Below are 15,533 nucleotides of genomic sequence, written 5' to 3'. Positions count from 1 at the left end.
GGTTCGAGGTTTTCATAAAAGGAAGGTTGAGGAAGCTACTATGAGGGTCTATACCACCTTCTGTTCTTCTCTAAATCCTTCCAGACGCGGCAGGCGCGTAAAAATCAAACAGATATTACGATATGGATGGTGCAACTATATATATTTTCGTTTACGCTGTTGACTAGCAAACAAATAATCTATATCCGAAACTCTCCACTGCCACCTCAACCTCCACTTCCCCTTTTCGTCCAGCTCTAGCACTTCATCATAAGCAGAGAATCGCGGACTACGAAACTCCAAAACAATCTTTTGTCTCGAATCCCTTAACAGTGGAGCACCGTCTACATTATTAACATCCATTATAGCGAAATCCGCTTCACTATCCAACGCAACAATCACTTTGATATAGGCGCCTTGATCTATACACCGTTCGAGGAATTCACGTTGCCCTTGCTGTGTAGTAAATTTCGAGTCTTCCAACGGGATGATGAGAGTCATTAGACCCCACCAGTGCTGTCGGGTCTAGGATTGGGTATGGGCCATAGGTTAGATGGACTGATAGTGGTCTTATACGGGGTTTGGTTTTTAGGTTCCAGTGAGCTACTTGGCCGCGAGAGTGTAGGCGTCGGGCGGCTGCTCTATATAGTCTAGATACGGGGGAGACACATAGTTCTTCTAGTGTTGGTGGTAGATCTAGATCGGGTATTCATGAGAGATTGTTGTTGGCGGCGTTTATTAGTGTGTGTCTTCCATCATGTGGAGTCCCTTCACTCCTGGGGCTACTGCTGCTACTACTACTGCTACGGTCACTAATACGATTACTACTACTATTAAAATCACTTGCACTACTACCATCACTACTACCACTATTCACGAGCAGCGAATCAGTCAGGGCAGGAATCAAATCCATCAAGACCTACTCTGCATCATCTACAAAGTCATAAGGAGAGAGATGCGAAGGATGATGCAGATTTTTACGTCTTCTAGCAGTTCCAGCCGTGAGAAAATGCTTGTCTCTCAGCACCCGATAATGTTGGAAGAGGTACACATGGAGGAGATGAGGATAATAGCCATGGCTACGAGTGACATCTCACGTGACGTGAATCTTCGGAGAACGCTGGTAAATGTCGGAGGTGGATCGGTGGTAGAGTCGAGAGATTGAGCGGACTTAAAGGGTTCCAGACAGAAAATGCAGAGGTATATGAGTCCTGCTACTCCATTATAAAAGAAACACATTTTCAAGGTCTCCTTCATTTTCCTTCGCCCAAGTGTATAAACAATCAGAGCACCAAACAACAGTTTCGACAGCTCAAACGTAATGTATATCACAGCAAGACTCTAGAATGTAATGAGAGGGAGGGAGGATTTAAGACAGTAGACGTGCGATTCTACAAGAAAGTGCGAATATGTAAGGTTGAATAAAATAGGATGCAAAAATTGGTAACAACCAACCACATTATCACGTCCGCCAACCAGGAGAAATGATGATCTAAATTCAAATTCTTACCTGTCCAATCTAGCTGTTGTGATATATTTTATGCTAATTTGGGCAAATCCAAGACATGTTGCTTCAGGCTTTTCCACCTTTGCCACCCTTTTCCATCTACTCTTTGTGCAGACGTGATTACAGGACCGTTATAGGTAAGACCTGGACAGACGAAGACAAAGACATAGTTTGGTTCGGTTGAGGGATGGTCAAGTTGAAAAGCGTCTCGAATGATTTCAGAGGCAAGGTTCAGACCATCGACCTTGATATCGTGAGTAGTTGACACTGTCATCTGAAGCAAGATCACCAAGTTAGTTGCACCTGAATATATAAAACTGTCTATAGTTGGGAAGCTCGGCTTCATAGGTTTACAATAAATTTCAGTAGACGTATAATTCGGAATGTCTGCCAGTTTGCGTTTCAAATCTTTGCTGTCCTCAAACGCGACAGAAGGGAGGCCACATGGAATCTGCAGACCTTGAGCAGAATCGCTTAGAGGACGGGATGGAATGTCCAGCCGCTGCTCCTCGTTCGTGAAAACGACATGTGCGGCGAGCTATTTAGAAATTGAAGGATGAGCCCTGTAATAATCGTGGCGACTACACTTTTGCTTACCTCAAAGAAACCACGTTTGAGAAAAGCGGCTCCATCGTGTAGTGATATCATCTGTAAAAACGAAGCCTGGCTCTCCTTCTGGTTTCTAAGAACCTTGTTCCAAATCTGGCCAGTGATATATTTGGTCTGTATGTCGACCGTGTACAGATCTCGACGTATAACATCTCCAACAACCTTTGGGTTTAGTGCAATTAGATCACTGGCTATGTATTCGATGTCTCTCTCGGGATCTGGAGATAACAGCTTTTTTAACGATTCCGAGTTTATCTTCTCAACTGCGTTTGAGATTTTTGACTTTAGGGCAGTTTTCCCTCCCTCCGTGCAGCAAGCATTCAGCACCACTCTGATACTGCTGGAGTAATTGCTGAACACGTAAAACAAGTCCTGTTGTGCAATCATCAATCCATTAGTGTCATTCGTTCTTGACCTGCGAAAACGTCACTTAGCTCGGGTGATAACTTTTAAAGCAAGAGAAATGACAACCTACCCAATAAACGAAACTTCCTCCCAGGACCACGGCTTCATAAAAATGAACCTTCCAGCATGCTGCTTGACAGACTCTTTATACCGCCTTGGGTTGGGAGAGCTCGCAAGCACGACACACTCTATATGACTTGTTTGAAACAAAGCAAGCCCTGGATGATGTACGTCCAGATTCGAATCGACCAGCGCCCACACGTTTGCTCCTTTTATTGCTAGCTGGGAGGCCTTTGGTTGACTTGAAACTCCTGTTTTATCAAACACCAAATACATGTCGATTTCATTCTGAATGACCGTTGAAAGGCCGTTCAAAAGTCTGTCGATCAATATATAGTATAACAAAAGACTCTTGCCTAGACATACGAATTAGCGGGCTCCGAGTTTCGACCAATGAGAGACTTGTGACTTTACCAATGCCAGGGTCTCCAAGAAGAATAAAATATGGGTCCCGTCCTAATGTTCCCCGTTTTAAAACCTCCGACTTCAGATAATCGTACAACCTCTCATAGTCGTCTCGAATGTACAAGAAGCCCTTTTTTGTCAAGGAGAATAAATACTTAGTTTTATCATCAGGGTCCATATCCCAAAACTTCATCATCTTCTGGTCTACCACAACGGCAGCACTATCCGTTTTGACTGCTGCATCATCATCAAGTTCCATGTCCGTGTCGTCCATTTCCATGTTGGGGACAACAAAGGGTACAGTATGCATGTACTTTTTTTCTCCTGAGCCCTTGCTCATCCACAGCTTTCTGTACATGTCGGTCGCCCAGTCTGGAGGAGGTCGTCGAAAAGCTAACAGAAAAGGAGGATAGGATGAGTTAGCTAGGCAGTTGGTTATCAAGGCGTGGAGCTTGCGTACCGGATCTCTCCATGGTGAATGACATTCGACCAAAAGAAGTAGCGGGTCTCACAACACGTAATGGAGTTTTGGCTGATGTTTCAATGTCATTCAGTGACATGTCCGGATCCAGTGGTGTTTTGAATGCAGCATCTGTAAAAACATATAGTTGATCTGGTTTGACATCAGCCAATCGATCCCTGAAGTCTTCATGTTGAATGATATATTTGCGTAATTTGCTAATATTGGTAACCTGGGCAATGTTCACGTCCACATCAGCAGAGTCTCCTAGCTCTATAGCAGGATGATCTGGATTGTTGGCGACCTCGGCATCACGTTTGAAGAGCTTGATCCATAGCGTTGTAGCTTCTTCTCCCATGGTGATGATTCTTCATCTTTGCGATTGATGGTGTGAATTCACTTTTCGAAGTGACGGCATCTGCGTTTTCGTAAAAGGAAGATTAAGGAAGGTACCATGAAGTTCTACTTCTGCTTCTCTTGTGGTTTAATTCCTCCTAAACGCATCAGACGCGTCGAATCCAACACAATATCACAATCTGGACGGTGCAAATATATTTATCGTTTAGGCTGTTGGCTAGCGAACAAATAATCTATATCCGAAACCCTCCACTGCCACCTCAACCTCCACTTCCCCTTCTCATCCAGCTCTAGCACTTCATCATAAGCAGAGAAATGCGGACTACTAAACTCTAACACGATCTTTTGTCTCGAATCCCTTAACAGTGGAGCACCATCTAAATTATTAACATCCTTTATAGCGAATTCCACTTCACTATCTAATGCAACAACCACTTTGATATAAGTGCCCTGATCTATACACCGTTCGAGGATTTCACGTTGCCGTTGCTGTGTAGTGAAGTTCGAGTCTTCAGACGGGATGATGAGAGTCATTAGATCCCACCAGTGCTGGCGGGTGTAGCCGTCTGGGATTGGGTATGGGCCATAGGTTAGATGGACTGATAGTGGTCTTATACGGGGTTTGGTTTTTAGGTTCCAGTGAGCTACTTGGCCGCGAGCGTGTAGGCGTCGGGCGGCTTCTCTATATAATCTAGATACGGGGGAGAGACATAGTTCTTCTAGTGTCGGTGGTAGATCTAGATCTGGTATGGATGGAAGGTCGTTGTTGGGAGCGTCCATTAGAGTGTGTCTTCCATCATTTTGAGTCCCTTCACTGCTGGTGCTGCTACTGCGACTACTACTGCTACTGTCACTATTACCATTAACATCACTTCCACTACTACCCTCACTACTACCACTATTCACCAGCAACGAATCATTCAGGGCAGGAATCAAATCCATCACGACCTTCTCTGCATCATCTACAAAGTCATCAGGAAACAGATACGAGGGATGATGCAAGTGTTTACGTATCCTAGCTGTTCCAACCGTAAGGAAGTGCTTGTCTCTCAGCACCGACCAAAATGTTGGAAGAGGTACACGTGGCGGAGATGAGGATAATAGCCATGGATGGTCCATTGCTCTAGCTTGTAAAGATGTCTTTTTAAATATATCGGGGAGTGGGAAGGCAGAGTAGTGTCGGTGTTGATGGGTGCTAGTGCTGACAGGGAGCTTTTTGGTGCATCTATCAAGTAAAAGTTTGTTTCGACGAGTAATGTATAATAAAGCAGATGCCATTAATGCTAGTTCTACGGTGGCCGTTCTAGTTGCCCTAGTAACTGCCATCCCTATATGTCCAAAACTCAATTTTTCTAGATTTTTTGCAAAGTTCAAGCTTCTCGACCACGTCCAATACTTCAGTAAGGCGTGCTTAAGGACCATGTTTACGTGATTTTGGACGTGATATTCAACGAAATGAACTTGTAGAGCTTTTGCCGGTTTCTTTGACGTTGAATCTCAGACATATTCTCTTTCATCGCGAACTATCAAAACATCGGTGAGCTGATTGAATTCAACGTCAGTTCCAACGCTGCCCTCGGATTATCATTGCTTGCTTTATGCAGAACGATTATTGTCGTTGTGGTTGAACTCGCATCAAGGGAACATGATCGCAATCTCTCGACATTATCTCTGCTTGTTTTTTGTCTGCATCTTGCTAGCTGGTAAGATCATATACCTTTCCAAGCCTTAACACACCTCTAATCAACATTTATTTCTTTTTAAAAGGGAATTATTACGCATACGATACACCCAGTGTAATGAATATGATCTTTGAGCACAGGTTTTTCAGTGTGATTTGGCAGTCCAGAGTGATTTGGCAACTCCAACACGCAGATTAAACTTGAAAACAATTTCCGATCCTCTCGGTATCTCCTTGCTGCCCTTTGCTCCACTAAAACTCGTTTTTCCCTATCTAGTCCCTTAATGTACCACTACGAGAACATCTCGGATCCGATTACGACACGTGGCAGTGGCAGATCAATCTTCTTTGTACGTATCTATCCGTCTAACAACATGACGAGTCATAGCCACTCTGACCACCATTCTCAACTTAGACTCTGTCTACTCGCTACCAAACATCTTTCTTCCCTTAATCGGCGGCTTCCTAATCGACCGCCTCGGAACCACAACAATGCTCCTAGTATTCTCAGCTCTCGTCTGTCTCGGTCAAGCACTCTTTGCATTTGGAGTCTCATCCAAGAGTTTCGCAATAATGCTAGCTGGTCGCATACTCTTTGGAATAGGTGGTGAATCCCTCGAAGTAGCTCAAGCTCGAATCACAACCGATTGGTTTTCTCGCCATTCTCTCGCATTCGCGTTTGGTGTGAATCTGTCTTCTGCTAGATTATTCACAGCTGCAAATGACAACCTGTCGCCGTGGATTCATGCACACTTTTCAACACCTGCTGCTGCTTGGTTTGGTGTGATTGTGGCTGCGACGTCGTTTCTATCTGGTCTGGTTGTCATATATCTGGATCGTGATGAATCGAGACGTGAAGCTGGTGTTGCTATACAAGAGACAACGGGGTATCATAAACGGATTGTGACTCATAGTAGTAGTGTAGAAGATGATGAGGTGTTTGACGAGACGACCCCGCTACGAGGTGCAGGATATAGTAATACGTATGATGGAATTAGTATTGAAGCGGACGATAGATCAGAATCATTTGACGAGCAAGATGAAACCGTTCATTGCTCGCAAATACGTGGTTTTAGAGGACAGTTTTGGCTGTTATGCTTGATATGCATTACTCTTTACGGTATTCATACGTTTGTAACTCTGTTTTTTTTTCCTCGTCGCTCACACGTATTTCAAACCTTTATAGGCGCCAGTGTCCCCTTCTTCCACATATGCACAGACTTCTTCCAACAAAAGTGGTTGGTAGACGGTCAAGAAGCGGGCTGGCTGATGTCTATTCCTGATATCGTATCGTCCGTTGGTTCTCCAGTCGCTGGCATAATGCTGGATCATTTTGGACATCGATCAACAGTACTCCCTATATCTGGTCTCATACTCTTAATCACGCATACATTATTTGCATTCACGATGGTGAGTCCAATGGTATCCATGACGCTTATGGGTATCGCATATAGTGTATTTGCATCAGGGCTGTGGCCATGTGTGCCGTACTTGGTCGCAAGGCACCAAATAGCTACAGCTTACGGGTTTGTTACGATGGCGTTGGTAAGTATCTTTTACGCACCTGCACAAAAAAGCGAGCTCCGGACTTGACCTATCACACCCTCTATTAGAACATGTCTTTATTCCTCTTCCCACTCGTTGTAGCTCAAATCCGTACTATCGACGCAAATTGGGTGAATGTAGAACTCTTCTTTATCGCATTATCGTCAGCCGCTGTAGCAGTATCGCTGCTGCTTTGCATACTAGATTATAGAAACAGTGGAGTGCTGACACACTCGTCGAAACGGATTCAGGCAAATCTAGATGGAGATTGTGATACTGAATCTGGTATTGTGGGAGGTGTAGAGGACGAAGAAGTTACTACTACTACTAGTACTACCAAGGTTGTGGGTGAAGGAGTGTTCGTCAGCATACCTGCTACTGTACGTATCGACATGTGTTCTCGGTGCCCCTTTTGTTGCTCTTCCCTATTTTTCTAAGTCTCACCTGCCTTGGCTAGTTTGTGCATCATCACCACCATCACCATCATTATTACAATGGACAATCATCATCCCATCCTCAACATCATTCGGGAACGCCGCCAGGCCAGTGTAGCTGTTATTTGAATAATGGAGGTCTGCCTACAGAATTCCTTGGGATTCCAAAAGGGTCTCCAACAAGGCGGTCGAGATCACACTCTCCTCCTCGACGTAGAGGATAAAGTGAGGAGGGGTCTTATGGAATGCGTCGCTTGTATTCCGAGTGGAGACTTGGCTGACACAACTCATCTACAGTAAATACAACCCTGTTGTTTTGCTGTGGTACCAGGTTTTCTATTCTGGTCTAAAACTCATCTCAACTGTATATGAACCATTCTCTCTGTACATATGAAAATATACAAACCCTAACTCATAACTCTCCCTCTCCTCGTGTTATCTCAATCTATATAGTTTACTGAGGTCATTATATATACTATCTTAATTCACCAAACTTTCTATTGTGGTGGTTGCCAATTTGACGCGCCGCCAGCAGCACGATTCCAATTCGCCGCCATTTGGGATATACTGCTAGGTGGTGGCAACATGAGCATCCTCGTTGCCTCCTGCTGGGTCATATTCACACTAGCATCCTGCTGCTGCTGCTGCTGCTGCTGCATATTCTGCTGCATATTCTGTATTTGTTGTTGCATGTTCGGTGGAGACTGCTGCACTTGCTGACTATTACCACCCACCATCTGAGTATACATATTCTGATCCATACGTATCGACGATGTGGACGCTAGCGGGTACACGAGGTTTGATTGCTGTTGCTGTTGGGGTGGTGATAGTGAGCGGATGAGTTGGGGGGTGTTCACTATCGGGAAGTTCGTATAATTATCCGATTGTTGTTGCGATGATGAGGAAGAGGGTAATCCAAGCGCCTGCGTTTGGGTACTAAAGTTTGGTGGAGCTGTGAATTGTGGGAGTGGGCGGTATGATGTTTGGTTGCTAATGTTGCGGGTGGTACTAGTGTTGCTGCTGCTACTACTCGTGTCCTGCACGAGAGAGGCTAAGGCTGTGTTTGATGATTGTGAACCTGATGAATTACAGGAAATGATGTTAGATTTTTCAGATTTTCAAAGTTCGGCGATACGTGCCCAAAAACACCTGTCGCAGACGATCTACTGCGCGCAATGCAACATTCTCACTGCCCCATCCCAAATCTTCAAAAGGCATCAACACGTACCACGCACAACACCCTGTAACTGAGTAATCTGGTGCGTTAATTCATCAACTGCCCTTTGCTGATTATCCTGACGACGATGAATGTCACGCACAAGACCAATCAAATCCTGAATCATGAATTGCAGCTGCCATAATCGCGACTCGAATGATGTTGTAGCGGCTGGACCTTGAGGGCCCGGTGGCATTGCTGATGACGACGATGCACCACCGCTAGTCTGTGATGGCAAATCACCGAGAGAGCTGGATGGTGTTAGTGTCGGTGGTGTGGATATTTGTTGGGTGATGTACATTGGCTGGGATGTTTGTGCTAGAGATGAAAAAAGGGTAAACACGGTGCCTATATATGAGAGCACATTCCCGTATTCTTACATTTCTGGCCCATAGGTGGTGTAGGATGTCTGGGAACAGCAGTCATTCCAGACGCAGCCTGTACAGATCCCAGATTCGTTGGCTTTCGTCGTATTTCAACTAGTAGTTCAGGTCGATTCCTAACAAATTTGGGATGGAAGAACTCTCTCGGTTCCGAGTCCCGATCACGTTCTTCATCTGGGATTCGTGTATGTTGTCTATTTGTCTTGTGGAAGCCATATCTAGTAGAAAATCAGGTGAGTTGGATTGGTTGGGGAACAAGCACAAAAAAACCACTCTTCCTAGATTGAGGACTGCCGAGACGGCAGCCGACTTATAAATAGCCACTTTCTCATACGTACAGATTAAGCTGCCTCACAAAGCTTGTAAAGTTGTTATGTTTAAACACCTTTGGTAAACATGTGCGGGCTAGTTGCGTAGGATCAATCACCAGGAAGCTCTGCCCTGTAGCACTCCAACAAATCAAGCTCTGAAATGTAGGATCTTCTAATATCTTGTACAGTTTTTGGACAAATGTTTGTCTCTGCGATGTGACATTGGAGCTGCTGCTGTTTGATTTGACATCGTCCATGGCTATTTGGTCGTCTTCTTCCGACCCACTGACGTCTTCTCCCATAGTGTCCATTGAGTGTATGATGTCTACACATACAGATGGCAGTGTTTTTAGTTGCGAACTGACAAATTTATTCTCGGAAGTGGCAACGTTTGTTTTTTGTTTGTTGAAGGAAGCCATAACCCGAAATAAACCACTAAAAGCTACCCGCGTGAGGCATGCAAGCTGCTTACCACAAGATGTAAGATGTAGTACTAGTTGACCACTCGTCGTCTATTTCCGGTGTAGGTAGCTATCCTGAATAAAGCCAAGCTCAAAAGGTAAGAACGATCTACTGTCAGTCACCGTGATGTCAACGAGGCTCTGAACTGATTTGGTTTTCGACCAGCGAAAGACCAAAGGTATATGACTATGTACGATGAGCACTGCTGGGGGAGAAAAGCTAATCGCTGTTGCAGGCCAGCTTTGCTGAGAGAAAAAACGAAATTGCTTTGAATCAGAGCAAATGATTGGCTAGTTACTAGATACAAACACATAAATTGCCATGATACAAACACAAGAACTTCTAAATTCTAATAAATGACGAATCGGCTACTTTCTCTTGCGCTTGAAATGCTTCTGTTTGTTGTCGACAAGCGGCAAATTGATGCCTTCACTTTCGACGTTGCCAGGAGAGCACCGGATATCCACTAGCCTGGAATCGAATTCTTGAGCTCGTTTGTGGAAAGTGAAAAGCTTCTTCGTTCTGGGTTCTTTGATGTGAAACGGAGTGAACGCGTCCGTCACTAAAATTCCTGAGCCTTGTATAGGTAAAGGAGAAGTGATATTTTACCCTCGTGTCAAATGGTACTGATATCTCAAATGTCTCGGTTACGAGTGCTTCAGAGAACTGAAAACTGTTATTCATTGACGCATTACTCTTTTGCGGCACTAAGTCTTTTTTCATCAACAATTTCATGTCGATCTCGAAGGGACGACGCAGGGTCATGCGAACACATTGCCGTTGGAAAACGGAACCTCTGAACTGAATCTAAGGCCATTTGGTAGATCTAGTTGGAATCTTGTAAGTGTCGCAAGATTCGTCAGATTCGTCCAAGGCAGCATCCATTCAAAGCAACTTTCCACCGCATTCGAATAAGCACACAGCGACAGGGTTACTCTCCAAAGGTATGATTCTATTTCTTTCAAGCAAACAATAAGAGCTTCTTACTATCTATCGTTGCCAACGACTTTACATGTTCCTCTCCAGGAATCCAACCGCTTTGATACATTTGATTGACTATTAATTTGACTGCGTCATTATCACTAGCACCAGTCAGCAATGCTTCAAAAGTGTCACTATCAGGTTGTACGTTCGACTGTTTCATCACAGCTCGTACACGATGAATACCAGCTGGATCTTTAGCATCCGCATATGCCTTCAGTAATAAATTATATGGTTGACGATTCGTGGGTTTGAATTTAAAAGCCTCCAGCATCTGTTCTGCTTTATCAGTTTCTCCCAGCATGGCATGTGCAGAGACCATGCAAGACTTTATGTTGTCCGTTAGATGCATTTTTAATGCCTTTTCTAGATCAGCAGCGAGCCGTAGTACACCATGAGCACCTTCCTGACTATGTAAATCAACCATACTTTGTATCAAGTTATGAGTAAGGCTTATTTTTCGATGTTTGTTTTTGCTGATTTCAGCCCATGTCAAGGCGTCTCGGAGCATATCCGTGTGTTTATTGGCATGTGCTGCTGCTAGTGCTGTGAAATCACCCGTTGTGAATCTAGTTTTTTGTACATCCATAGATGTCTTGACCGTCCTCCAAGCCTTTTGTAGTTCACCTGCGGATGCATATGCGCTAACTAGAGCCGCACATACGGATGCGGATGGTGTATATCCAGGCACGGAGTGCTTCTTGTAAAAGAAACGTACGGCACCTGCTACATCTTTAGCATCCGAGTGTCCATTGATGAGGTTGATATATGTAGCGTCTGTAGCTTCAAGCCCTCGTTTCCGCATCTCTGCATATGTATGGATTGCATCTCCTAATTGACCTCTAACGACATGCGTCTTGATGAGTGCATCGTAGCAACCTGAATCAGGTTGTATTCCGGCCTTTTTCAGATCGTCAAAGTACTTGTTTACGGGTGTAATACGACCATAATCAGCGAAAAAGTCCATTAGTGCCTTATTTACGGATAGTGACGGAGGCAAGGTATACATGGCCTGTAGTAGCTGTGTCAAGGATTCGGATTCGGTGGTTGTTTTACGATATGCGGATAGAGTTAATACCATATATTCAGCTATTTTGGGCGTGATTGTATCTCCCTCTTTATATATTTGGGCGAGCAGTTGACTAGCAGCCATCCATCGTTGATTTGCAGCTAGTGATTCAAAGACTACTTTACAAACTGGGGTTGACAATGGCTTGCCAAAACCAACTGCCCGTTTCACTATCTCTCCTAAATCCTTGAGTCCCTGCGACCTAACTATTTCAGCTTGCAGTTCACTAGTCCTCTCAACGTTGACAATAACATTTTCTTCGACCCCAGCCTGGCCAGTGTTTTCAATAACATCCATCACCGACCGTCTAATCTCGCTCCTTTTCTGTATTTCAGGATGCGTGATGGCTCGTAATAGACCAGCGTAATCATCCGACGACAGCATCCTCAAGTTTTGCATTCTAGATTCTGATGTGTTGATTTGCGACCAATACTCTATAGCTTTGAGAGGTTGGCTGAGGGCCAATGCATTACGGAGCAGGAATACAGGATTGGCATCGGGGGAAGGTGCAGGTGGTGGTATGGCTGATATTCTCGGTATGTTGTCAAAGAGGATTCGTCGAGCTCTTGTTTGAGCACTTCTACGAGAGCATTGAGGTTTTGTTGGGATTACAGATATAGTGGAATTCGAATACCGTGTACTGCATGCAAGCAGTGCTGATGCGTTCTTTGGCGTCATCCTTAGAATTATTTGAACGTAATACGACAACTGCAAAAAAAGGACGTTTCGAGGAATAAGAGGGTTAGCACAGAGCTAATAGGGGAGAATGACGTGTTACTAACGTCTGAAAAATGATGATCTTGCCTAAAACGCACTATGCTTGTTCCGGTTTATAAAGGTAGAGCTCATCTTGCAGCATGGTACAGACCAAGTAAGATGTCCTATTGTTAGTCACTATAACATTAATGTCCAGCAATTGACACGATGACAGTATTGACCTTCTAACTCGTTATAACCTTCATATCATTACATGCCTGCTGCGGGCGCTAAAACGAGTCAACCAGCGAGTCTAGCACTGGCGCACAGCGTAAATATGAACGCTTGAATCTCCAAGTCACGTAAATTACGAGTAAGATTCGACTTTCATTCTCTCATACTCTCGAAAACTGGTCCTCTGCAATGAAAGAAACGCCACTTTGAGTCGTTTTTTCTTCAACTCCAAACATTCAAATACTTCGATAAACAAGTAAAGATTAGGTCGCAGGAGGTACCGACATAATCCAACCAGTCAAAGTCATTCGCAAGTACGTTTAAAGTAGGCCTACAGTTTTCGTCCTTCACTTTGGAAGGATATTCGCCTTACTATCTTTAAAAATTGCCAATAATTTGAGTTTTTGGAGTTTTCTGGTCGCGGTCGCCTTGCTAAAGCTCTACTTGTCATAGTTTCGGATACATTATGGATGAATTGCAACTTGGGGGTGCTACATTGGCTACCATGGCAGTAAGCGAACCAGAACAGCCAACTCCAACCCAACAACAGCAACAACTTCCCAACGAAGTCACTGCTGGTCCTTTTGAAAATGGTGATGCCGAACTCTTGAATGAAGTTGGTGCTGCTGCCAATACAGTAGTAGCCATGGATCTCTTGGATATGCCGCCAGAAATTCTTGGACTATGTGCTGCTTTGTAAGTGTCTAAAGCCTGTCTATCTCCGCGAGAAATCACCAAAAGCATGGATCGAATCAATAAAACTGATACAATAATGGGGTCCCTTGTAAGATTTCAACGAAACCAAATATTCACGCCACTCACTGGTTTTTTTTAGCATGGCACCTGTGGAATTGGCCAAGTTTACCAGGTCATCCAAAGCACTCTCTGAAATCGAAACCGAACTGAAAATTTGGCAAAAGATTGAGCACCCATTCGTGAAAGCCGCTCCCATTCTTGGTATCACCGTACAACGCTCTTTACAACTTCTCCTTAGAACGTCTTGTGATGTTGCTGCATGTCGTTCAAACGGTGCTCGGGATTGGGATCACTTGCACCGGCTCTGCCGTCGTCATCGTCAAACAAGGCAAGTTGATGAAATAGTTGGAAGCAAAGCGTTTATCTGATTGTTTTTGTTATTATTGTCTTGGGCACCGAATAACGCAATTGAATCTTTCTCTAGAGTCCTTAATCTAGTTAGATTAGTGGAATTACATGATATAGGTGGCTTGGGGACTATGTATGGAAATGCAGAGTTGCCACCCATCATACCTGCTCAACTCTTGGAAGAACGTCCAGCTGGTTTAGGACTCGTCAAAGGGAACCATACTTTATTTTACACGAAGGACGTGTTCTACGCTTTGAGATACTTGGCTGATCACGAAAACAATATACATTCATGGCAGCTCCATCATAATCGCATGGTCGAGGAACGAGAGCGATATGTTGAGATCATGAAGCTCTGGTTGCCTCGGGCTAGGGAAGAGCGGAAGACTAGAAGGATTGTTATGGTGCAAGGGATACTACGAGCTTCTCTGGATGAAATATTAAATCTGGCTTCTGTAGACAGGCTTAATCAGACCATGAAAGAAATTACATTTGTCGCCTTGATGCATACTCTGACACATGAACTACAGTCATCTCGCCGTCTCTCTTGGCTCACTTCCATATACAAACAGTATTGTACACGTCATCGTAGTCATGGAAGTTTGTACTTGTGTTTGCCGTCTCCCATTGCATTCAAACAGCTAGAGGTAGTCAGAAATTGGGTGGAACGACAAATCGACCACGATTGGCCTACTGGGAGCTTAGCTGAAGTGGAAGTCAATAACAATGGTTGGATGAAGAGATTCTTACAGCTTGTAAAAGATGTCAAGGTGTCTGAAGGGTCGTGGTTTGCAGGAATGGAACTTACAGCTGTAGCTGCCAGTATGACGATGTTTGCTTGTGCTTCGTGTGGGGTAGGACCAATGGACAAACTGTCTGTCGTCCAGCATGCACACCATCACCATCAAGAAGAAGACGCTCGTCGTGTAAGCATTTGAACTGTTGCCTTTGCCTAACTCGACTCAACTAACGTTTCATCATTTTTCAGATTCCTCTCGTCGCCTATGGGAGTCAAGTTACACCCGATGTATGGTCAAACAGATGTGTATTCGTGAAAGCCGTCTTCGAAATGGTATCTTTCGCATCAAAGTACTCTGGACTATTTTTGTCTGCTATGGCCAAACACATGGAATACGTTACTGAAGGACTTGTCAAAACCTCTGAATGGGAAGAGTTTGTCTTCTTCACTCACAGCCAAGTCTTTGAAAGTCAAGTGTTGACTATGGCGAACAACCAACAACAACAACAACAACAACAACAACAACAACAACAACAACAACAACAACAACAACAACAACAACAACAACAACAACAATGACGAAGAACTGTACATTGAGTCTGGCAACAACAATATGTGAGATGATAAAGGGGTGTAGTTTTGGAGCGGGAGTTGGGATAAGATGTACAATGTTTGGAATTGGGGTCGGCTGTATAGAAACGCCAAAATATATAGTTCGTTGCTTTGCATAGATCTTCACTTCATAGCGACTTGGCGAATTAGTTCAAGGGCAACAAGCGAGCTTCAGCGTAAGATGAGGAAAATATTTTTTTTGGCTCATGCATTCTATTGGGATTATAGTCCCGCAAATTTACGATTATAACAACACTGAAATCCCACTCAAGTTGCTAATTACT

The 15,533-nt window shown here is 44.1% G+C and overlaps 5 protein-coding genes across 5 annotated transcripts; 1 reads left to right on the top strand and 4 right to left on the bottom strand.

The window, feature by feature from the left end:
• Positions 1-135: 135 nt before the first annotated feature.
• On the bottom strand, positions 136-1,236 carry SmJEL517_g01306 (uncharacterized protein; the record flags this gene model as incomplete). The annotated part of the gene is made up of 5 exons (XM_031167234.1): positions 136-504; positions 587-675; positions 754-848; positions 903-965; positions 1,031-1,236. 5 exons carry the CDS (start codon positions 1,234-1,236, stop codon positions 136-138), a joined length of 822 nt encoding a protein of 273 aa, XP_031026849.1.
• Positions 1,237-3,980: 2,744 nt separating this feature from the next.
• Positions 3,981-5,108, bottom strand: SmJEL517_g01305 (uncharacterized protein; the record flags this gene model as incomplete). Its single annotated transcript, XM_031167233.1, has 1 exon — positions 3,981-5,108. One exon carries the CDS (start codon positions 5,106-5,108, stop codon positions 3,981-3,983), a length of 1,128 nt encoding a protein of 375 aa, XP_031026850.1.
• Positions 5,109-5,427: 319 nt separating this feature from the next.
• SmJEL517_g01304 (uncharacterized protein) lies at positions 5,428-7,560 on the top strand (the record flags this gene model as incomplete). The annotated part of the gene is made up of 7 exons (XM_031167232.1): positions 5,428-5,485; positions 5,550-5,578; positions 5,741-5,813; positions 5,879-6,583; positions 6,650-7,008; positions 7,077-7,388; positions 7,447-7,560. The coding sequence occupies 7 exons, from the start codon at positions 5,428-5,430 to the stop codon at positions 7,558-7,560; spliced, it is 1,650 nt and encodes a 549-aa protein (XP_031026851.1).
• Positions 7,561-7,939: 379 nt separating this feature from the next.
• On the bottom strand, positions 7,940-9,663 carry SmJEL517_g01303 (uncharacterized protein; the record flags this gene model as incomplete). The annotated part of the gene is made up of 4 exons (XM_031167231.1): positions 7,940-8,520; positions 8,671-8,976; positions 9,039-9,259; positions 9,380-9,663. The coding sequence occupies 4 exons, from the start codon at positions 9,661-9,663 to the stop codon at positions 7,940-7,942; spliced, it is 1,392 nt and encodes a 463-aa protein (XP_031026852.1).
• A 1,112-nt stretch (positions 9,664-10,775) lies between these two features.
• Positions 10,776-12,542, bottom strand: SmJEL517_g01302 (uncharacterized protein; the record flags this gene model as incomplete). Its single annotated transcript, XM_031167230.1, has 1 exon — positions 10,776-12,542. The coding sequence occupies one exon, from the start codon at positions 12,540-12,542 to the stop codon at positions 10,776-10,778; it is 1,767 nt and encodes a 588-aa protein (XP_031026853.1).
• Between the last annotated feature and the right edge of the window lie 2,991 nt (positions 12,543-15,533).

This window comes from Synchytrium microbalum (genome assembly GCF_006535985.1).
Source record: "Synchytrium microbalum strain JEL517 chromosome Unknown SmJEL517_scf0004, whole genome shotgun sequence".
NCBI classification, from domain to species: domain Eukaryota; kingdom Fungi; phylum Chytridiomycota; class Chytridiomycetes; order Synchytriales; family Synchytriaceae; genus Synchytrium; species Synchytrium microbalum.
The sequence above is the reverse complement of the archived record's forward strand: the minus strand, read 5'-3'. Positions and strand labels throughout refer to the sequence as shown.